The 26,364-nt window shown below is 32.3% G+C and overlaps 1 protein-coding gene across 1 annotated transcript; it reads right to left on the bottom strand.

Moving 5' to 3' along the window:
* Positions 1–26,364, bottom strand: LOC149906390 (uncharacterized). Its single transcript, XM_090104874.1, has 8 exons — positions 26,028–26,364; positions 12,474–12,679; positions 11,044–11,182; positions 5,502–5,645; positions 4,949–5,092; positions 3,385–3,489; positions 2,384–2,521; positions 1–1,256 (listed from the first exon to the last, which is right to left on the bottom strand). The coding sequence occupies exons 1-8, from the start codon at positions 26,101–26,103 to the stop codon at positions 811–813; spliced, it is 1,398 nt and encodes a 465-aa protein (XP_089961000.1). The 5' UTR covers positions 26,104–26,364; the 3' UTR covers positions 1–810.

Consider the following 26,364-nt stretch of genomic DNA (forward strand, 5'->3'; position numbering starts at 1 on the left):
CCCTACATTAACAGATCCCTCTTTAGCGTCTTGAAGAATGGATCCATACCCCTAATTTTATTGAATAATGACGCCTCGTCACGCCATATTACCGCCCTAAAACATAAAAGATGCGTGCCAGAAATGAAACACAATTTTTCGGATAATTTATTAAAAAATTATAAAATTACATAGACGGGTCTGTGCTTTAATGGAAAATGTAATGACCGTGTTTGCAAGCGTGGTTACAGCAGTTCGCATATTAAATAGATTTAGGTGCGAGATTTATTACTAATTGAAGGATACAAGAATATAATTAACGAATTTTAATTAACGAACCCTAATCAGAATTAACAAAACCTAGTTGCTTACGAAAGGCACAAAATTATATAAATTTAATTGGAAAAACATGAAGTTTATTCATGTCATATTATGTTACAGTACACCTTAAATGATATTATGGATAATTCGTCGAACACTAAATTATATTGAAAATTAAACTAAAGATCCATTTTATGGATAAAAAGGCACATTTCAAACAAATAATATCTACTATCTCTATAACTAATACCGCAATAATAATAACGAAAACATAGCAAATACATAGTTACAGGTCATTAAAATTTACACAATATCGACTCTATTTACATCGAATTATAATTATTGTAATTGGTCTCCGCCTAAATTACCATTTAAAATTGCCTTGAAAAAATATTCTATGACTAAAGAACACAAAATCTGATGAGTCACCTATTAACTGTTTGCTTTAAAAGCATGACCATTGTGGAATCAGAAAAAGTAAGTCCCGGAGGTGTCACCTCCATCGTTTTGTCACCCGTAGTGGAACTGTGTATTAGTGTAACCACTTAAACTCTTTGGACTCATCATTACTTCTGGATCATTCTCGAACCTGAGTGCTTCGACCTGAGGTACATAATCTACTCCATACATGCAGGCACCAGCCGACGGGTACACTGTTGATAAAGGTTTCATTGGCCGAAGAGTTTTCGTTGACTCCCTGTACAACATATCTGGGTGGCCAGGATCGTAGAAGTTTCCAGAAATATGACTAACATTAGCATCATTATCTATGTCTGATATGGCATCATTGAAGATATTTGGTGCCTCTGTGGTAAACATGTTACCATTTTTGGCGTTGCGTTTTCTCTTACGATTAATATAAATTCGTACTGCTATTAAAGAAATTACTAAAACTATGACGATTATGATCGCGATGCCGATATAGAAGTAGAAGTTCTCGTTCGCTCTCGAACGTTCTGGAACAAAAGCTATTGTTAGATACAACTACACAATCCGGTGGATTCCTATAAAATTATACCGAGAGAATAAAAAATTTCACACAATATTCAATGAGGAATGAGGCATGAATTTAATTCATGTTGTTGAATTTATATAATGAAATCGATTGATATGATAACAAATAAATTTATGTTTGGTATGCATCTAAATTAATTCAATATTGGTGAAATCCGGTAACAAGTACTTTAGCCTAATTTTACCAATATTTTAGCGAAATTTGTCGATGTTTAGAAATTTAGGTGATAATAATTAAACGCGAAAGTGGTTAACCGCTGCCGTTCGCCAATGTTTCCGCGATACGCTTAAATTCGACGATTTTAAGAGCCTTTATAATGCTAATTTAATTATTTTCTACCGCGTTGCAGCTTTGCTTGCGTTCGAGCTTAAGATATATACTGCGGTATTATGTATTTTTAGAAATTTACGAACAATATACGTTTATAAATTACAATTACATGACATGAAAATTAAATCTTTTCAAAATATGTATAAAGGTGCATTTTTATTGAAGTGAAACTACTTTAGGCGCGATGCTCTCAACGCGCCTAAATTTCATACGTCATGGCCATGGACGTATAAAAAAAGACGGACGCCGTATTACGAACAAACAACGTGAAGCCAAAATAGTAAGCTAGCGATCGTGTAAAGACAATGAACACGCACACACTCTCACCATAGTAAGCTAGTCGGCCGCCATTACGTCGTGAACTACCGACCGATTAACTGCGTCACTGTTTCACAAAAAATATTTAAAATGCCGTCTTGCGTGGTTAAATGGTGTCGCAACAGTACAATTTTAAATAACAAAACACAAGGGATTACATTCCACAGGGAAGCAAGTTATTTCATTAATGTTTTAATGACAAAATTATTACGGCAAAATTTATAGAAAAAAAATACAGCCGCCATTGTCATCAGGACAGCTGTTGCCATGGCAACATGGCATACACACATGGATGTGTCACCGCCATTACTAGGCTTCACTCAATGTTTAGGCGATATACCGTCCGTCTTTTTTTATTCGTCCATGGTCATGGCAATACCGTCACGTCATAGAGCAAGGTATTTTCTTACAATTACGTACCTGATTTATTCACGTTTCCCGTGTACACATTTTCTGAGGCAATTTCCTTTTCCCGATGGTTGCTAATTTCTACAGGAGGTTGGAGCGCTGAGTCGGCGATCGGTGATACGGCATTTACCTCCCATTTATCACTTGTATCTATACAAAATAATATAAAACATAATAATATTTAAACAATAATTAGTTATCATTTCTTTCCATCTATAATCACAGATAAGATAAGAATAACATGCAGAGAAGTAGAAAAGCTTACTTTAGTAACAAACATAATCATAAAAACTTTCGCTTAATAGTATAATTAATTAACTAGCAAACCCGGCGAACTCCGTTTCGCCACCAGAGACACCTTTTCTTTGCTATAAACCTCACCTTTCCATCGAATGCAAAACCGTGGAAATCGGTTCGTGCGTTCCGGAGTTATAGCGTCAGGAAGGAAACCCGACTTATTTTTATGTAGTAGATATAGTAAAAATCTTTTATTCAATAACTCAAAATTAGGGCATCGCTAAGGTATAAATAATGATTACAATAAATTATTGTCAAAGTTTCTAATCTCTCAATAGGTAGGTACCTACTTCAAAGCAATACACATAATAGATATAAATTAACAATTCAAAACGGCTTATTCTTGAATTAATATAATTACAAGTTAGAATTTCTTCCACGATTCGAGTAGGTACTTCGTTATAATTGGCAATATGAATTTCATTGAGAATAGTTAGCTTTCAATTTAAAGTCGTATAAGATTTTTGACTCAGCAATTAAAATGAGATTCTATTCGCAATTATTTTATTATAATCCTTTAATTTATACGTAATGAAGCTATATGTAATTTACGACATTCTAAGTAGCAAAAGAAAAATTGTAAAACCGAAAATGTAAAACTGAACCAATTAATCCATTTCTTTAAAATAGTAAAATATGCAATAATACATTGTTAGACATTGTTATACAATTTATTAAAAGGAAATAATTTGTAATAAAAACTAAACAAAGTTTACCTGATTCTTCAAACAGCCCTTTGTCTTTATTTACTTCATAAGTTTTCGTGACTTCATCTTTTTCGTCTGTGCTTTCGTATCTCTCAGTTAAAACACCTAGCGGGACTGAAAAGGAATTTTTAGTTTGAAACTTGAATAAATACTTAAGATATGAAATACTGGAAAACCTCTCAGCTTTCAAAGATCAAAATACAACTTTAAAGTTATTTTTTTTTCAAAGAATAGCGTCTTCGACTCGGATGAAAAGAATTAAGAAATAAGAAATCTTGGATTGAAAACTGAAGTTAAAAATCTGGATTCAGATATATTAAATAATAATAAGTGTTATATCTACCCGTTTTGGATAAATAATATGAAATTTAACAATCAGGAATTATTGTTAAAATAGCAACAAATACTGTTATAAAAATCGAAATACGTTTGCCTTATTTACATATAACCCAATTGACTGAAACATTAATTGTTAAAAGGTTGGCGTATATTTGACCTGTTTTATTTATTTTGTTTGGGTTTGGGGAATTATAAATGCAAATACGATATGAATTCTAATATTTACAATTATTTACACATATTATATAAATATATAAAGGGTCTTTCAGTAACTATTAAGTATCTATTCAATCCGAAATTTAATATTTTATAAGAACTGTCGTGCGATTCAATTCATACTGTCACTTGCAATATTTGTATATAGTTTTACGGCGAATAAAAATAATAAGGGTGCACTCACACACATCAGTCACCGTCAAGTCACCGATGACTGATCGGTGACGGTTCGTGTACGTATCCACAAACACCAGTCACCGTCATGTTGTCCGTCAGTCACGTCGCCGGTTTGACTGAATCATTGAACATATACATCAGGTTAGTCAGTGATTAGACGTGTGTCACGCTAGAGAACATGTAGCAATTGACGGTAGCACGACGCTGACTGAACTGAGACGTGACGGCACCGGGTGAGTGGGGATAAAAGTATGATACATGTATGGAAAGATTATTTGACGTGCCTGACCGGTGACGTCACTGATAGATTTCGTGCCGGCGACTGTCGTGTGGGAACAGAGTCATACTAGAACTATTGATACATATTTTTTTTTAATCCTGTCCGGTGACGTGCCGTGACGGTGACTGATGTGTGTGAGTGCACCCTAAAGCACGTCGTTATTTTAACAATTTCTTATCTTCCTTTATTCTGACATATGCTGTAAGTTGTAACCAACCAAAATAGGTAACCCATTTGAAACATAAGCTCCTTACAAAGTGGTGAAATGGACTTATGTAGCAATGTCTTAGGTAACGTCATTATTGAGGAGGAGAATTAATTTGATATACGTAGTAATATATACGGGTACTACTTATTATCTTATAGAAATAGTATACTACATTTAGCAATAATTTATGTCTAAACTACTACATTCTTTATGTGTAGTAGTTTAGACATAATGTGCCTATAGTTGAATAAGTAAACACGCACACTCTCATTTCCCATTAATAAAAGTTAAACACAGTTGATACTCACTATATTTTATTATATGTAAATATATAGAATTATAAATATATTTACCGCACGCATATACGATTTTCAGATAAGCTCGGGAATCAGGTTTGCAAGGCGAGCCAAATGTTTTGCTGTTCGCTGCGATTTGACATCTTCGCTTGCCGTGGCAAATTTGCATCACTGTTTCTACCGCGTATGGAGCCAAACAATCTAAAGAATAACAAAAATAGGATAAAAGTGCTTTTCCACCAATGATGTGCGAGGATGTGTATTGTGTAGCGAGGAATGTGTTTGTAAATAACAAATAGTATCGTTACAAACGCTTCAAACTAAATGAAGCGATATGATTGATTATATTTTACAAACCATTCCTCGCTACGCATCCTCGCACATCTCTAGTGGAAAATCACCCTAAGAAGCCAATTATAAGATTATTGCTCAATCGTTCCTTGTTTACGTATTTCAATATATTTAAAACAACACACCAACTTTACTGACATTTAAATGTTTGTTGAAATTATTAATTATTTATGAGGATTATTGACAAAAATCGGGACTGAGAATCGTTCTGTGTTTATTTACATGACATTTTTTAAGAAAAAATAGTGAAATAACTTACTCACGACTCCCTGTGTTTGCGGGCATGTGATAGACTCGTACGCAGTTCTGCCATATTGAGCATCAAATATCGCCACTCTTGTATACGGATTACAAGACAGCTTTATCACATCATCTTCACAACCAGTTCTGCTTAGAAACTCATCTGTTAAATAAACATTTATTTTAAAAATAAATCAAATTTAAATAGTCGATGAATTATGTTATACTAAATTAATTTAGTTGCCGTTTAAAAACCAAGCACGTAACTAAATATTTTATTTATTTTAAACAGAAATCATGAATATATATTATGTTTTATAATTCCAAAATAAATCACGTAAATCATATCATTCACCTTATGACCTATGTACACAGAAAAGCTTAATAAAAATTCGTCTCTCGATATTATAAATACTTTATTTACTATCGTGCTAATAAATTTAACATTCCAAAATGTTCAAAGTTATCGCATTTAAATGTAAAATCACTAACTAATATCATGCTTTTCAACACCCAATTCTGTAATATTCAATTTATAAAATCCCGCCGCGACGTAACGAAAAATGAACAGCTTTCAAAGGAACCGACACAAAAGCCTAATCACTCCCCTATCCGACTTCTAAATAAATCAATAGGAACACGAAAGAACCCTTACGACTTACGAGTGGTCACTACTCCACTCCCATTCGCTTAAGGCGGATTCACACAGAGCGAACAGCCTGGCGAATCTTGTGTAGACGTCGCTCGGGCGAGCAAAAATGGCGCTATAGCCGAGCAAAAGCTTATGTATTGGTAGCGCAAAATACAGACGCTTTTCTCAACCGAGCCACGTTCATACTGACGAGCTGCTTCACGCAGCAAATGCTTGGCACCAGAGTTGATCTATGAGCTCAGTTTTTGAACTTGGCCGAGTCATGTCAACATTGATCGAATTGCTTCGGTTAAGAATTTGCTTCGCGAGGCTGCTCGCTCTGTGTGTACCCGGCTGATCGTAATATATCACCTGTCCTCTTTGACATGGCAATATGAACAATCGTAATGAACTCGATGCTTATTCAGTATCGGATATTAATGATATTGTGCCAATATCCGGGACTTTTTCTATATACGAAGTGTATTTCAAAAGACTAATATGATTCAGCATTCTATATTGTTCTGTATTGTAAAAAATATTACATTTTATGGTATTCAGCTTACATAATAATATTATGTAATAGGTAGGTACGACTTCAAAGCATTCTTTTGAATTTCAAATACACAAAGTAGGTACTAAAATCTGTAGTTTTACTTTGTAAATAATACAATTTAAAAATATGTATTATAGTTTAAATTGAAACGAGTTTTTTATTTACTACAATTAGTTTTAAAAACAACGTTTAGTATTTAATCGAATATTTCAGTACATAGAAATATTGAGGTCAATTTAATTTTATCCATTTGGTCAGCTGATACGTTCAAACGATACTTGGTTATTAATTTTTAAAAGCTTTTAAATTTAAACGGAGCTTTTAAAATCAAAAACTATAGCAACAGAATTTTAATTAAGAGCGATGGGTAGGTATACCTTTATACAATTTATTTAAAACTGAACATTTATTCAGTCACTCAAAACAAATAAAATATATTTTTTTATCCTTAACTAAACAGCCATATGAACAATGTACAATCTAGGATTATCAGACTTTTTTAATGTTAATTGTGTATTGGCATTACCAATTTAGCTTACACCTACCAATAGCAGTATAAGCGTCACAAACAAAATACAAAAACAATCTTATACATCTATACTATCTTAATATAATTTTTACAATATCTTCACTTCAAAGACACGTTAATAAATTCCAACTGCAAAGCATAGGCGTATCACCCTTATTACCTCACCTTTATTATAATATACCACGAAACAAAATCAATACCTCACACGCAAAGTTCCAACAAAATATGAACGACTATTGGCTATTATAAACTCAATTAACAGAGCATACACGTTAACATAATTAGCCGTATTAATTGCAATGTAAGCAGAGGACTCGGCCACAACCCTTTCATTCCATTAGAAATCTAAAACCACTACGTTAAAAGCGTCGAGCATTCGTTGATCAATTATATCTTCACTGGGGGGAGATGGAGCATAGTATTGTTACTTATAGCATACGTAAACGCGCGGTTTTATTTGCTTTGTTTTACGATTAATTTTGAATAGGGAATGTACCCTTAATGTAAACGTTCAGAAGCTATAAAAGTAATTTTGATTTATTGCGTTTTCAATAGGTAGGTATATTAAATGGTCAATCGTGTTTCACTTTATAGATTTATTTCAGAAGTCATTTCAATAAAATGTATGTCAGATATTTATTTCTATGTGTATTATACCTTTCACCTACCAAGTTACTAGCCGAATATTAAATATACATATCTATTTATCTACTTTATAAGTTCACCCGTTAAATAATAACATTAAATTCCGTGAAATAACATAAGATAATAATATACAATGTTATCATATTTCAGAACGAACGCTTGTGATAATAAGAGCATTTATCTTAAAAAGAAGCAATGTTATTTAGCCGAGGAAATATTATATTGTTAACTTTGCGATGTTCAAGACGTCGCTTCAAAAACGAAATAAAAAACGATACATGTTCATTTTTACTCACAATAAATGAGAAAATCTTTATAAAACTGGTGAATAGTAACATAATACGTTATCTGTATTCTTGTCGCCTAAAACGTGCCTAAAACAATAAAGAACATCTACATAAAAACTAGATGAATAACATACAAAGAGGATACAATGTCTACATTTCAAACTAGGTGAAAGGCCTGACTTAGCTTAGTAATCAGGAATAGAACGTAGGCTTTTTTAGCATAGCTATAATTTATTTGCCTGTCTTCCTTTTTTACTAACATTTTGCCAAATTAAAAACAAATCGAATCAGCTGTCCAATCAACGTTTCTTTCTTTCTGTTTTTGTGTGAAGGAGTAACCTCCTCACCAACTCACGCGGTTTCTAAAATAATTAGGATTTTCGTTCTTTATCCTCATACACTATCAATCGATAACTAAAATTAAAAACTTAAATCGCAGGGCTACCTCGCCCGACTGCCCAATGCCATAATAGCCACACCTATGACCAGGGAGCGGCCGGGCGGTGACCTCTCCCCGGAATTTAATAACATCACATAAATCACGACTCACACCGCCCTCGTAAAAACCATTGCGATTAGCAACCCTATTGTTTCGGATAAGCACAAATTACTCGACAATATTCTGTCAACGACTCTTGGACTTGTGAATGGATTCTCGGAAAAATGAAATTAGGGAGTAAACTGAGTGAGTAATAAGAAGCGATTGAAATGTTAAATCTCATATAATTTTGTACGGAATTATTTTTAATTTTGGTGTAGAGTCGAAAGAAATTAAGTCTTTCTTAGAAATATAATAGTTACTACCGTATTTAGAAGTACTTGATTTATTTAAAGAAAGTTTTTTGTTTCGGAAAAGAGTTTCTATTTATAAACAGTTTATTCATAAAGTCATGAAACTAAAATACAGAATATAAATATTTCGTTTTCACACTTTAATATAAAAAAGATATAAATAGCTCCATATCCTATTTGATTTAAACGGTCCCATAAAGTCCGAACGCGTCACAAAAGAACCTTTATTACGAAACTTAAAGCCGAAAATCCCAAAAATCACATGAATAAATAAACGATAGATAAATCAGGATGGCCTACGGGCTTCAGCAGAATCTAACGCGACCTAAAATAAGGGAAAGAACCAATAACTTTCATATAATGGTTGTGACAAGGCCCTTTGTGTCTTCTGCTATCAAACAGTATAAAAATTCTTTAATACGCTGAGGTATACCCAAATATATAATGCATATAATATTAGCGCTGTCTAGAACAGAGAATACTATGGAGTCAGAATTATTTTTATTTACTATAATAAAAAATAGTACGATCGACGATACAAATTTGACTGACAAGATTGGATCATTGTTTGATATAAGTGCAAATCCTGGATTATCACGAATATCCCGAAAAACTTTTTAAGAGGGCAATCCCACTTAACATACAGTTTATAAAACGCAATTCAACTAATTTAAATTTTAACTAACTATATTTTTAATATCTATTACAAAACCGAACGAATTAATTACCATTTCGGATGTATTTAGAACAAATGTTTTCCCGCCAAATAACATTTTTTCGGCCTGTTAACACTGAGATACAAATATCAAAAAGCGCGGGAATTATTTCCGCCAGTGATAAATGTAACATGTGCTTGGCATATTCGATGAATGTGATTGTTCCTTTAATGTATGGTGATTGGAGGCGTTGTGTGGAAACATCTGAATTTGTGAACGCTTTCAGGTACGAGGAATTTTTGATAACCTTATACTCAATAAGGCGGGGAAATATAATAAAAAGTAAACAACTAAAACCCAACTACGACAATAAACGACGCTGAAAAAGTATAAAAAAAGATTTTCAGAATTCCACTATGTAGAGATAAATTTTCATGTTTGGAAAGGCGTAGTCACACGTTGTCAAAGTGCTACGGTAGATATATGTAACGTGTGACTACGCCTTTCCAAACATGAAAATTTATCTCTACATAGTGGAATTCTGAAAATCTTGTTTTATACTTTTTCAGCGTCGTTTATTGTCGTAGTTGGGTTTTAGTTGTTTTACTTTTTATTATTTGTACTATTTTGGTGTTAAAGTGTATTTTTGGCGCATAATATTGACAAAAGTTAAATTGATGAACTAATAAAGAAGCTAGGAACGAAAAGATGTGAATTATATGCAATCAGCCCATGAATACAGGTAAAGTCACAAGCAAATGCTAGTAATATATATATATATATTCAAAATGTGCAAGTAAAAAGCTTTCAAATGATACCAAACACGGCATATTTATCTTAACTTTATTTTTTTACTCTGTATGTTTTGTCCGCTAGAGGGCGCCACATTAGATTTTGTGAAACCCCATATAGCCTATAACCAGCGGACAATTAAGACGCTTCTAATGATATGTCATTTGTCGAATTCTGATAAGTAGTTTAGAAGTTACGAGGGAAAAGATGAACATACATACATACATACATACATACATACATACATACATACATACATACATACATACATAGCCTGTCAAAATCATAACCCTCCTTTTGCTTTGCCGTAGTCGGGTAATAAATCAATAGATGTTTTCATTTGTGTTTGGTACTTTTGTAGGTTATCTTTGGTCCGACTTATTTCTTTAATAACTTTAGTTTTTTTAATAACTTTTACTTATACAAAAGATGAATAGATAAAGGCAGTTATTTGAATAGACGAAAATATTATTTAAGATAATCACAAGTGGCAATTCCTACAATAATTAAGAAAACTGTAAAAAAAGAACATAAAACCGTCGTTGAACATAAAATACGTAAGTTGTCATATTCCAACAAAGTATCTCATAATTAATATAACATAGATACAACATACATATGTACCCACACATACATGTACTCTGAATGTCCCTTTCAGCAACTAAATACTCACAAGGCCTGCACTTATATGCAACTTCGACGAACTTTCTCGCATGTGGACAGGGGTCAACAGATCCTGGTTTTGATTTCGTGCTAAATTTGCAAGCCGGCTTCTTCTGACAAGCTTCCACGACTGTTTGCAGAAGCGAGTACTGTGGACAAAATTATACATCAACTAGATAAAGTGTCAGTTTGTTTTGTTGCGCAGCACTTTGGGGAATAAAATTACCAATTTACATAAGCAGGTTGTTAGCTAGCTTGCTGTGGTTTTGTTTCATAAATATGTACATTTACTTGTCTTGAAACATGATCTAATATGTTACGACTGTCTAGAACTTTATCCAATATATTTTTTACTACTAAACTCAAATAAACGAAAACATTTATCAACAGGTAGAAAATTGTAAACTTAACTTTCAGCACTTTTCCATATATTTACAAGTTACAAATTAACAGAATGAGGTATGAACAGTTGGAATGCAATACCGCAGTTCAGTCACTAAGACTATTAACTAAGTGAGGGTAGTTATCGGATATCGATTAAACAACGTCCGAGCACCGAGCCCCAATCGCTGTGAATGCGGCCTGATACAAGGTGGGATATTTAAATGATTTTAACAAATTCACAGGTTTACTAGAAGAATTATATACAGTATCAGAAATCGTAAGAGGGGATGTTTAATTAAAACTACCTACCTATATTAAAAAGACCTATTTTATTTTTATCAAAATATGTTTAAGAAATAAAATAGTATAGTATACACGTAATGAATTTAAAAACAACCTTATTACTGCTAATACAGTTCTGATCATCATAGAGTAGTCTAAATTAAGTAATTACCATCAGATATGCAATTTAGGAAATATCATTTTATTGATTTCTTTTGTAAATAAAACCTAAAGGTTTACCTGTAACGCGCGTAGTACCACATAAAAAAATTGAAGACGTAAGGAGTTATAAATATTAAATCTTAAAAAAAAGACGGGTTGCACTCCGGGAGTGCCGGCAGAAGTGAAAACTTGATTATCAACGTTGAGCATGTTTGATATTTTGGAATGGTATCCGTCAGCGCGTCACACACGGTGAAGATACTATAATATTTTATCTTAAGATACTGTAACATTTTATATTACAGTATCTTAAGGTATCCGGTATCAGCGTTCTGACCATCATTTTTCTTTTTGTCATTGCGTACTAAGACCCCTGTAGAACCGCCATCCTGTTACAAATGACCCACAAAATTTCGGGTCATTTGTAACAGGATGGATGCTTTTTCGATCAGGTCACGTGTCCTGACGCGAGTTTAAGATTTTATACCCATTACAGAAAAAGTCCTCAACGCCGCTAAAGAAGTTTTCACTTCAATAATATCCCAATGGAAATCTCCTTTTAAACCGCACAAGTATTTCACTTCAAAATATCATTGCTAAAATTGTAAGTACCTGCATAGCATTCGGCCACAAGCACTTTTCGCTAAGATCCGTCGATTCTTGTGGCTTCTCAGCAACACATGTGTGAGCATCCAGCGCCGCTTTCCCATACTGTGCAACTTGGATGCTAATGGATGTTCCCCGGGGACAGGACAGGGACACCATCTCGTCATCACATGCCGCTCGCTGCATCGTCTTCAGTGTACCGGCTAGTAATGCTGTGGAAAAATAATAATAAATATTGTTGAAAATAAAATTATAAAGCTTACTATAAGCTTCATTAATCAATATTAAATATTATTATATTAATTATTGTATTTATATCAATTCTATTATAAAGGAAGTTTGGGTTGAATTGCAAAACTTATAAGTAATGATGAATGAGATTTTTTAAGTGAAACTTCTTTAGGCGTGTTGACAGTAAAATATCAAGGTCGCGTCATGGCAATATCGTCACGTCATGTCGAGTAAGGCGATGATTTTGGTATCTTTCAATTTTGCCAAAGAGGTTTCACTTCTGATACGTGTGCTCGGCAGACACGTTCTTCTTTTTAGGAATGTGAGGTTAAAGTACTCAGCTTTTTACTCTCGCATTGTATGGCATAAAGTAAAAAGATTGAACAAGTGTATATTACCTAATTTAGGTACGTTATAATAAATTAGTTACACTATTAAGCTCTTCTTAAAAATATATGTCGATTGTGTACTAAATGTTACAAGATTGTATTTTTGTTAAGGCGGTACCCACCCTACATGTAACGAATATTAGATACAGAAAATCATAAATTTCGAACGTGATTTAATAGAAACACGCGCGCTTTTTGATTGAAGTTCTCGTTTGAAAATCAATAGCCAGGTATGAACAAAATGATTTATGGAACACATGTGTGTTGAAACGGCATTTCGATACGACACGTCACTTAGTTTGTGCGTGCTTTATTGATTGGTATATTTATTTTTACAAATTAAAAACGATTACACTTTATGTAAATATTAAAAAATATCAATACCTATACGTAAAACTCTTCAGTTACTAAATGACAGTACACAGACTAGAAAATCCCCTGCTAACCTGAACTTTGGACCAGTACAACTCTTGGACCACCTAAATTTAATAATTTGACGTAAAGAACGAATCAAACCATAATTGAATGCTGTTGACCATTTTATTTTATGTGACATAAGCTTTCTCAAACTTTAATCAAATCAATTCTCAATTCAGAACGTATGACATCCTATAATTTGCCGTCTTATACCAAAGTCACAAAAAGTGAACCAACATATTTTATAGCCTACAATAAAGCTCATTAAAAACAACTACCGTAATATGACCAGGCGAATAAAGGTGTGTACACAATAGGTACATTAAGAGACAAAAGCAAAAACAACGTATCTGCGGATGGTGTCATGACTCAATCGACTGAAACAATACGCGATACTTAATGGGATAATGGGAATGCGTGTGAAGTTTCCTCGCTTAAGGGCGAGAACACAACGTTGCAAGCTTGTTTCAAATATTTTCTGGTAAGGTCGGGAATACAATGTTTTAGAATGGTCGTTTGAAAATCTAAATAATCCATTCCATCCATTTAGATCACTATATAAATAAAACCAAAAGTGTAAATAGTAATAAAACAAAAAATATAAACCGTCATTTTAAACATAATTTGAGGTTACATTTAATGATTACCGTATTAACGCAAACCACCTTTTTCCATTTCTAAGTACATATTTAATTTAATTAGTTCACTTTGCATTTACTAAAGTTACAAAAAAGTCAAAAAAATATTTAAAAACCCCTAAACTAATTATTAAAATTGTATGCAAATATTCAGTATAATTAACACTATACAGAGTAATGTAAATATGTATTTACTCATACCGCTAATTTGCTGCTGCATCTTATAATAAAAAAATATTTAATTATAGACATAAAAAAGATGATTAAAAAGTAACTAATTATAATTATCTGCCAACAATTAAAAAATAATTATGTCCCGCCAAAAATAGACGGCACAAAGGTGACCTACATTGCACAACATGCAACAATATAACGCTTAATTAATCAATTCTGAAGAAATGAAAATAATTCAAACAGTATTTCTAGGTCAATGATGCTTTCAAATTAAAAAGTATGCAGATGCATTCACTACTAATACATTTCTAAATAAACTTTAATCCATTAGAGACGGTAATCTTTCATTATCTTTTAAACCAAACAGCACATAAGTAGGTCATCTATGTATAAGTAAGGCTAGGTCATGTGGCAATCAATATCAAACAGTATCTGCATAATTTCTGCATCACATTTTTATAGATTCCCGTGAGATCACTATGGTAATGATATGAGAATTTTATACTACAATATTTCCGAACGAATGAGTAATGTAAAGAACGGCGAACGATCTTATGGAGATTAGAAATTTTAATGAATTGAATCTTATTAGCATTATTTGTGTTGCGTCACAACTAATTATTTTTATACATTTTTCTCTATCCTATCTATTTTATTATAAGCAGGTCGATACCATATTGTAATTTTTGACAGTTCAAGCAAATAATTGTATAGTGGTTAATGGTTTATTTTAACTATTTATTAAAACATCACAAAGTAGGTTATTGGGACGTGTTTAAATTAATACAATTGATCTCCAGCAATATACCAACCATATAATATTACTAGATTTCAGCCCGCGGCTTCGCCCGCGTTTGCAAAGGAAAACCCGCATAGAACTATGCGGGTTTTCCTTTCCGTTCCCGTGGGATTTCCGGGATAAAAACTATCCTATGTGTTAATCCAAGTTACCCTCTATATGTGTGCTAAATTTCATGTAATCGGTTCAGTAGTTTTTACGTGAAAGAGTAACAAACATCCATACATCCATACATCCTTACAAACTTTCGCCTTTATAATATATATTAGATCTACATACATCCTAGCTATGATTTACAACTATGTTCCAAAAAGTATAATAAAAATTAATATCTTAAAATGTTTTTATTTTATTCCAAAAGGATTAAATAGCGACGACAATTATAATGATAAGGGATGAAGGTCATGTAACAAGAGATTTGAATAGAAAGGTGAATATAAGGGCAAACTGAAATAGTAATGAATAGATCTTGTTATATCTATATATAAAATCTGTTAGTACTGTATAACCTTACCCGACCTTGTTAATATGATAGCAGACGTGATGACGATAAGGACGACCTAATACCCTATACATTCAACATGAAAATCTAAATATATATAACTCAAAGGTGACTGACTGACATAGTGATCTATCAACGCACATCCCAAACCACTGGACGGATCGGGCTGAAATTTGGCATGCAGGTAGATGTTAGGACGTAGGCATCCATTAAGAACGGATTTTAATGAATTCTACCCCCAAGAGAATCAAAAAGGGGAGGTATTTATCTTTTCCACGCAGGTGAAGTTGCGGGCAACAGCTAGTATTTAGTATATATAAATTTAATTTAGTCTGCATACAATATGTGTACATGGTATAATAAACATCCTTGCGTGTTATCTTAAATGCACCACTATGACCTCTTTTCTCAGCTAAGTATATCTTATAAACTCAATAAAAATTTCAACATGTAAGCGTGATGAAAATTTTTCTATCTCATTTTTCAAGTTTCAACGTTATGAGTAAATAAAAAATGTATTTTACAACGGCATTATTTATGTACACTGCTACACTATATTTTATGACGAAGTAATTTAATTGTAATAATATGTAGAACTTACATGTAAGGTACTATAAAGCCTTAGTGATATACATTTTAAATAATTGGCAATAAACAATGTAATTTAATCTGTCATGGATATAAAATTAAACATATTGACATGGCCCAATTCAATTTTCTCTCCTCACGCGAAATAAAATTATAAGTGAGCCATTGTCCTGCCCTATATTGTACGCTGTCCGTGCATTACAACACAAGTCTATAAGAAAAGGCAAACAACAACACGTAACAACGCCAAAACTAAATTCACGATTGTCATTTCCAGGGACATTTCAATTTTCCATTAACGCCGAACAAAACAAAATTTATTAGATGTTTTCATTTCTTGACGTTTCTCCAGGGTCGACAACAACTTGGCAATTTTATTAAAAGCGGAAAAGCTCCCAAATTATTCACGAAACAAATAGGTACACGATTTGTGGGGGAATTTACGGCGTCTCACCGCTTAACAACAATCTTTGAAAAAGCTTTTAATAATCTCAATATGCTTAATTAAATACTATTTTAATACACGTAGATACGAACCTATTACTCATCAACGTATAGCGAATATCATAGAGGCTAGAGCCTATGATATTCACATGGAAATCGAAATTAACATTCACAATGTGATCGAAATGATTTTAAAATTACGTATAAGTATTAAATCAAAAATTTATTAATCAATTTACTCTTTTCCAAATTCCTTCTGGCTATGACCGCCCGATCATCGGACTGATGTTACTAAGAAAAATAATGGCAAGTTTAGTCCAACTGCAACGGCACTTCACAATTGAATACCTTCAATACTATTTGTTGTTTTATCGTGGCAATATATTTCATAATGTTGTTGTAATCATTAGCTATTATTAAGTAGAAAAATAGAAGATTAAGAGAAATCGCAATCAAATAAAGTAAAGATTAACAAAAGTCATAACTTATATTCACTACGTAATAATTCAAGTCAACTCAGCAAATATATCGAGCAAATGTAGTTACAACATTCCAAGTGCTACGTCATGAAGATAACTAATTATTAATGCTCTTAGCTTCTTAATAAGATGAAACAAAAGTTACATACGCACTAGTTTCAAGAGCTAAGCAGATAAGTTTGCGAGATTAGTTCTGTTACATTTCTAAACGAAACGAGAATACGAAATTGTGGAGAAGATTGTAAGTAGTTTTCCAAGTTAAGTAAATGGACTGAGATCCCATTTAAAAGTTGAGTTGACCATCACGCGTTAACTTTGAAACGCAATAATGAATCTAAGTATGTGTATTATGGTCAAGCTTTAATGTTAATGGCTGCCTAAAATTACGCATCTAAGGAATACCTTAAATACTTTCGCAACTATAGGAATATCAATTCTATACTAATATTATAAAGCTGAAACATTTTTTTGTTTGTTTGCTGGCTTGAACGTGCTAATTTCAGGAACCATTGGACTGATTAAAAAAAATATTTCACTGTTAGATAGTCAATTTATCGAGGTAGGGTATAGGCTGTATATCATCACGCTAAGACCAATAGGAATGGGGCAATGGGTAAAACCACAGGGCACAGCGTATGCACTATGCAATGTATTCTGAGCTGTTAAGTTAGTTTTTACTAACTTCATTTAAACTTACTCCTTTATTTTGTAGTTATTTCTTCGTGCAAGTTGTGTTTACCTATTAAAGTTGTGCATTAAAGTTTCTTTATATATACTTGTATAATTAACGTACACAATAAAATATCTTGATAAAATCTAAAGAAATTAATTCACAAATAATACAATAGTCATGAAATAATAGCAATTAAAGTGGTAATACATAATTAAGCTAAAATAAACACGCCATTTACTTCAATAAAATTTCTTTAAAGTTTTCCTTTGATAAAACCTCAATTAAATATAATATTAAATTCAATACCTTTATAACTAAATTCACACAAAAATATATTCATTAATTTGTTTTCAGTTTAGTTTTCTTGAAGTAAATAAAACCGAGAAACATGCGAAAGATATACAGAGAGAACATTTTATTTCGTATTTATTCGTTAAACATGTTCATTGTTCATACTTATTTTCATATTTACGTTCACAAAAGAGCGTCATACATGTCTTATATACTGTTCAACATAAATGTACATTTCCTTTTACCACTCAGTCTAAAGCTGGATTTCCGTCGTCGCTATAATATCATACCTGTACTTGTAAACATAATAAAATTGAAATATTTCTCTCTGATTCTAAGATAACAATGTTTATTCTAATGATTTATTGATTGTAAATATGGTATAAGTACCAAAATATACTGTTAAAAATATGTTATCTTTTGTCGGCTTGTCTATGGACCTCTGTTTGTTCTATACCTATTTTTATTAGATCATAGAAAATGTAGAGCAACATATAAGTATTAATAATTTTAGTTAATATCCCTGAAAGCCTATTTTACGTATGTTTTCATACTAGGTATGTGTAATTTTAACTGACAATTAAGCTAACCAGAACATATCCTGAAGCTGTTAAATCAGCCATTACTATATAACATAGGCTCTAATATTTATAACGATAACACGTCACGGACGTCGGATAAAAAGCAAAACCATCTGCTATTGACAATTTTTTGTACACTAACATTTTGACAAGCCTTTACCTCACTTAGCACCCACTCACCCATGGCCTCAAAAGTGGCTGCATATTTTATCGGCTTGCTTTTGACGTCCGTAAAACTAAAAACTAACCTCTGTGATATTTAAATGGATGATTTGTTTAACTCTTGTTTTATATAATGCTTTTAATAATATAATTTATTATTATATAATCGTTATTTGATTTCATTATATGTACTTGGTTTTGTCACTAGAGGAAAACAAACATATTTAATTAATCAGATAATTTATTTGATTAAAATAAGGACATTTATAATTAAACGATTAATAGATTACAGATACTATTATAGTTATTTTAAGAGGATCATCAATACAAAGATATTTAACTAACTACCATTATTAGTCTAAGAGCCGCTAGCGATATTTTCATTTAGAACAACAAAATGTTACCTATAACCTAACCGTCATCAATTTCACGTTACATCGTTAAAATAAAACATTAACCGAGTTTATCAGTATCCCGCAAACCGGACAATAGACCATTCGTTTTCATTTTTAAAACTATGCCATGGTAATTGACGAATTTCATGTTACAAAGGGCCTCTCCCTCGTATATTAATTAAAAACGTGACAACCGCGAATTTGGCTTTTATACCGAGTGAAGCTAGACAAAGAGCACGTGATAAATGTATCCGCTTCTGTAATATTCCGCCTCATTTGTAGTTTACGGCTGCCTTTGGGGACATTAAAATGTTTCTTAAGACACCTTTGTGTCGACGGTCTTTTGAGAATTTAAAAACGCTTTTTTAATGTAAATCGTCGGCTGGATGAATCGCTTTGCGAATCGGTTTGTTACGAGATAATGGTTTACTTAAATCTTTTTGGGGGTTTATATTGTATTGTTGTAAGAACGGAACATTGTCTATAATTGGAACATTGTGTATAAAATTTGATGTGTATCATTTTTATAAAACGTCAAGTGATTACAGTATTTTCTTTTTTCTATAAAATAATTGCTTTCTCATGATCTGATAATTATTAACTTTACTAAGTAGTGGATTATTATAATTATAATAATTAATAATGTTCTATATTTTAATTTTCCCCGCTATTTATCCACAGAAGAGATCGTTGTTTAACATATAAATTAAAAATAAAGTAACAATGTTTCAGTTGAGGTGCCACATTAATTTTAAGTATATTCTTACTCTTTATATCTTGCCACCTTATCTATTCTACTAATATTATAAATGCCAAAGTTTGTGAGAATGGATGTATGTATATATATGTTAACGCGTGGTTGTATTACGTAATTAAATACTGATATAATACTTTTTAGACATCTTGACTCGACCAAAGCCGGTACAAGAATGACTCGCAACTGCAGACGACCGTTATTTATAGGACGATTATTCGAGTGGCGTGACTGTGTGAGTCAGGGCAGGTGTTATTTGTGTTGTTTTGATCGTTATTTTGAATATGACATGCAATATAATTATTATTTGATAATTAAATGATTATTAATACTTTATTTCCATTTGATTATTATTAAAATAATTAATTAAGTTCGTCAATTGATTTACTTTTAAAATATAATTTTATCTTTAAATTAAACGCGCTAACACGGCCATTCTGAAAAAAGCTCGTGCTCTGAGCGGTAATTCAAAACTCAAAATATCAATGATATAATTCACTTCAGCTGGTGACATTCCGACTTGTTTTAAGTTGTACATTATATTCAAATTATTTGTTTCTTTGTCCAGTTGTCAGGCTAAACCACTGTCTGGATCCATACTGACAAGTGACAATCAGGTTATTATTATTTTCCGCCCAGTTGTAAGACTAAGTCACAGAAAACCCGTACAGACAAGTGGCATTCAATTCTATTATTATCTGCCCAGTTGCCAGCCTAAGTCACAGAAGACCCGAACAGACAAGTGGCATCCGATTATATTATTAACTGCCCAGTTGTCAGACTAAGTCACAGAAGACCCGTACAGACAAGTGGCATTCGATTATCATAATAAGTTTCCATTACCGCTAACACGGTCATCTAAAGTTGTCTTTGGTACTATTCTTACACGTACATAGGACACAATAGTAGTCTAGCAATTGCTTGTACTTTTCGCTTCATAGCAATCATTGTCGAGTATTATTGTGATTTACATAGGATTCGATAGCTCAACGAGTTTTTCCAGCTGCGAACAGCGGCTTCTGTATCTCAACTCTCAAGTGATAAGTCCTGGAACATAATTAAAAGTTAAAACACAAGTTATATCCGGCTTGGCCATAGTTAAACAATAACACAAAAACGTCCTCGTACGTTCATTTGAAATGAGTACGGTAATTTATCTCGTGATGTCAAAACACAGTGTTATAACACAAACATAACCGCTCGGCCAAACTGACCTTATAGAATGCCATCACATCCACACGATGAACTCAAACTCAAATATTGATTTATTCAACTGGACTTCGCTTAGAAGCGTTTTTCAATCGTCAAAATACAGAAAAATAATAATTTACCACCACAATAGCTTACATTGGGCGCCATCGAAGGCACCACATTGGATCCAAATTCCATGGGATCAAAAACTTATTATTTGTGACATAAGCACGTCGTTCGCTTACCACAATTAAAGGCTCAAATATCCTGGACAACCGCCCGGATTGCACATCACATTATAATATTGATGAACTACATTACCGTTACAATATTCCACACCACAAACATTTACTTCACACAACGCACAAGAAAACACACATTGTGCGAGTTCCTTCATCCTTGATTACTTGAAGTCAATTCAATCCAATTTTTCGTAGATTGAAGTCCACAGTGGTATACTGTCATGATGGTGACAGTGACAGTTGCACACTGTCACGTAGTATGATGGAAGAATTTGTGCCAGCCTGCCAGGATTCCGAGGAAGGGCTGGTTCATCTTCTACTTCTGATGTTAACGCGTGGTTGTATTACGTAATTAAATACTGATATAATACTTTTTAGACATCTTGACTCGACCAAAGCCGGTACAAGAATGACTCGCAACTGCAGACGACCGTTATTTATAGGACGATTATTCGAGTGGCGTGACTGTGTGAGTCAGTGCAGGTGTTATTTGTGTTGTTTTGATCGTTATTTTGAATATGACATGCAATATAATTATTATTTGATAATTAAATGATTATTAATACTTTATTTCCATTTGATTATTATTAAAATAATTAATTAAGTTCGTCAATTGATTTACTTTTAAAATATAATTTTATCTTTAAATTAAACGCGCTAACATATATGTATGTTTGTTACTCTTTCACACAAATACTACTGAACTGATTGCAATGAAATATAGCACACATATAGAGGGTAATTTGGATTAACACATAGGATAGGTTTTATCCCGGAAATCCGGGAACGGGAACTATGCAGGTTTTTTTTTAAATGCGGGTGAATCCGAGGGCGGACAGCTAGTATTGTATATATAAGAACTAGGGATAATTTTTACTCATATAAATTAGATTATGCTTGGACAAGAATTAATTAGCCATATATAACCACAACATCACAGAAGATTGACGTTAAGGGGAAGTGTTATTAATAGCCGGTAGAACGTATTATACATATATGTAATCTACTTTATAATGCTATGTATGTGTTATAAAGAATATATGCTATGTATGCAAAAAAATAAGCTAATATCGCTTGGAGAATAAGTTAATGTCTCGCAATTTTTTTTACAAACATCATGAACTTTTTTTTAAGATTTGATATTCCTGTTTTTTTTTTACTTTCATTCTGCTACTGAAACAGGAGGTACATATTTGTATATTATTGTGTTTATATAATATTATTGTTTATTTTATTTACTCTCTATTTATTTTACAATATTTAATTATAGATTTTTAGATATATTTAAGCATAATAATTGACATTTAAAGAAATGAAAAACTGCCCACATTAAATTTCATGAATTTCAACTCCTAGGTACTATTATAATAAGGTCGCATTTAAAAAAAAATCTCTTTTGCCTTTTTTTTTCTTTGGTTTCACAAAACTTCCTATTCTATGCATATAGTCGTTTTTGAAATTTAGCTTTTATTTCAGTTAATTTTCACTATAATAATCTCAAGGCAGTATATTTCTAAGATTTCTAACGACATTATACAATTCATACACAGTTTGAGCGCTACGCATAAAGGAACCTTAAGTAGCGTAGAATTACGTAGCATTTCGTAGCTGCTACGCTTGCTAGCTCTACGCTGTCAAGAATCCAAGTTTGCTACGGAATTCTATTGAATTTTTAATTAACAGCCGTAAATATAAGGTCAGTACATTTCGACTCGGATCACGACCGGGTCACATGAAAATAAAATATTTTTTTCGTCAGAGTACGCTTATGAAACTACGCGAGCGGCAAAAGTAGAATTGTTTAAAACATGTTTGATAAGAAACAGACGTGAATATCTATTTAATACCCGACGTCTATTTACCCGATTCCACTAAGGGAGAGTCATGTTTCTCGAGTGTATTTTTTTTCTAGTACTAATAAAAAGTCGATCAGAAGAGTAATTAAAAGTTATATTTTCAGGGTCTTTTTGTTTTTATAACAATATATTATAATGTTTCTACCCGTTATACACGTGTATGATTCTGTATAAATTACCTTAAAACTTGGTCGAAGGTCATGGCCTACAGCGCTCTCAGGATCAAAAACCAAACGAAAACAATATTAAATTGAGACATGTTATACGAATAACCAGAATATTATATGCTTTTAGAAACATTATTAAATATCGCAATTTATTTTATCAGAAAATAAAATAATATCTTATACTCGGAAGTGATCATTATCATTAATATCAGACTCATTTTCATCACTCTTTATCAGAATAAAAATATTTCATCTTTCATTAACAAGATTTTCCTGAAAACCATAACTTAATTAATATTATATAAGTTATAATATATATTTTATATACAATGAAAAATGTTATTTTTTAATTGCATAGTCAGTAAAGAATATTATGGTCTCCTGATGGTAAGCGCTACCACCGCACCGCACCGCCCGGTCACATGAATATGTAAAAAATTATTGCCCACTTTTAAAGGGATACAGCTAAAGGTATATAGAATGTTGAGAAGAATGATAAGGGAAATAATAGTTTTAAAAATAGCATTGAAATAACTTTCACTAACTACTAACTTACTAAAATTAATATAAAAGCACAACATTAATAGTCAACAACTAGCGAATGGCCGCTCTCGAATCAAGTGCATTCGAAACTTATAAGTGGCATACATAATAGTTATTAGCGATGCGATGAACAACAAACACTATCAAACTATTAACGACATTTTCATCTTTGTATTATAATACAAAGTTAATTACTTCTATAAAAATATATTATATTCAGCTGGTTTGTAGTTTTACTCAGATATAGTTAAATGTAGTTAATTAACATGCAATAATATAAGGTTTTATAGGTATTATGATTTGAAATGATGTAATAACATGTGACTATATTAATTGCCACTCATAATATTTGGAGTCACATTCAAAATACAAGCCGCTCGTTAAAATAGCGCCAAAAAAAACTGCAAACGGCAAAGCAAATCGCAAAAAGGTTTAACCGAAAAATAAATATATATACAAATCGTCACCTTTTTCAATTTCGCCAATCAAAGCACAAATTGTCGATCTGTTTCCAATTCAATAGATGCGTTAATTGGACGCTAAATGTATCACTATTGCGTATTCATGGCATTCCGAATAGAAATGTCATGAATTGGATGTTAATTCCCCTAATACATCAAAGGCTGAATAATAATTCGTATTATTTTAGCGGAATACCAATGGGCTTCATTTGGTAAAGTTGACATATTCAGTCTTGCTTAAAATAAGACGCAAATAGGACAAATCGATATTAATCATCGTTCTCAAAATCAAACGAGATTCTTATTTTGTAGCCTACCTATATTTTTTTCCTGTTGCTGCTATGAGTATTTAAAGATATAATTTATCCCTACTAATATTATAAATGCAAAAGTAACTCTGTCTGTCTGTCTGTTACGCTTTCCCGCTTAAACCTCTCAACCGATTTTGATGAAATTTGGCACGATAGTAATCAACGTTCTCAAAATCAAACGAGATTCTTATTTTGTAGCCTACCTATATTTTTTTTGTTACTGCAATGAGTATTTAAAGATATAATTTATCCCTACTAATATTATAAATACAAAAGTAACTCTGTCTGTCTGTTTGTTACGCTTCCCCGCTTAAACCTCTCAACCGATTTTGATGAAATTTCGCACAGACTATCTTTAGACCCTGAGAAAGAACATAGGCTACCTTTAATCAAAACACCACGCGGGCGAAGCCGCGGGCGGAAGCTAGTACTTTATATTTTTACTGCATTTTATAGTAAAGAAACACACACTTTATTTAGATTTTTATTACAATAAACTACGACCGGTTTCCAAACATCATCGTCAGGTATATGAATATTTAAAGATAATTAAGACTATTGTTACCAATAATATACATTATACAGTCAAACTGTTCTAGAGTGTATGTCAATTACGTATAACTGCATCGTTGACCTCCCGTAGCGATCTCTGCGATTACAGTGTTTGTAAACAATGAGCCATTCTGTTATTAATTCAACATTATCGGCCTTTATCTCAATAAACGCAAACATTTTTTCGACGCTACAAAGGTTATATTAAATTTTCGGGCAGAAAATATCTTGAAATATAAATTAATTAATTTTTTGAATAATAAAAAAATATAGTAGGTATATCGATCGTATGATTTCATTGAGACGTTCTGAAAAATGTATATAAAATAAAACGTACTTACTTTTAACTCTTATTAATTATTATAGAAAACTGTAATATATAAAAAATATAAATAGCTCCATAAAACAATGTTAATATAGGTACAATGGAGCATAATAAATTAGGCGTGCGAATTTTCAGGCAAACATTCAGTAGAGAAAAAAATAAAAATATTGCTAAGTACAAAAACAAAAGCTCTGAACGAACGTACGAAATAAAACATGAATTGAATCAAATATGCATGCGCTAAAGCAATGCAGACAAAAATGCTTTCAATACAATACGCTTTAAATTCATGCATACAATATAACACACATTAATGTTCCATATATTTTAAACTAACGAAGTGCGTGCATTGAGAACTATCTATATACCATATTAAGATAAAAGCAATAAATCACCTAGATTATCCAAGTTGGAACATGATGGTTTCGGGCAAAACAGGAAGCCGAACACGAGAATTAACGCAGCTCTCATATTGATAAGGTATCGTCACGTCATTATCACTTCTCACTAATCACTGTTCATGCCCGTCCTTCACCTATATGTATGTCCATCCCAAACGAAAACAAAACAGGAACCAACAAAAAGTTTTTATCACGCGCCGGTTGTAAAAAAACAATAACAATCGCGCGTTATTTCAAAATAAGAAGGATGCTTGCGCACGCGGCAAATCACGTGGCGCCAAACCGCGTGGTAACCGGTGTCCACAAAATAGAAGCGTGTGGCCACATTGGC

This window comes from Colias eurytheme, chromosome 8, assembly GCF_061535395.1.
Source record: "Colias eurytheme isolate Ceu_HAF_F1 chromosome 8, ilColEury1 Martin Lab GWU primary, whole genome shotgun sequence".
Taxonomy (NCBI): domain Eukaryota; kingdom Metazoa; phylum Arthropoda; class Insecta; order Lepidoptera; family Pieridae; genus Colias; species Colias eurytheme.

Bases quoted from the DNA above. Each gene is read 5' to 3' on its own strand.
- LOC149906390 (XM_090104874.1), bottom strand. From the start codon at position 26,103: ATGAGAGCTGCGTTAATTCTCGTGTTCGGCTTCCTGTTTTGCCCGAAA. The intron at 12,680-26,027 runs GTGATTTATTGC...ATTTTTCCACAG, and splicing joins TTCCAACTTGGATAATCTAG to CATTACTAGCCGGTACACTG. The intron at 5,093-5,501 runs GTAAGTTATTTC...GTTATTCTTTAG, and splicing joins GCAAACACAGGGAGTCGTGA to ATTGTTTGGCTCCATACGCG.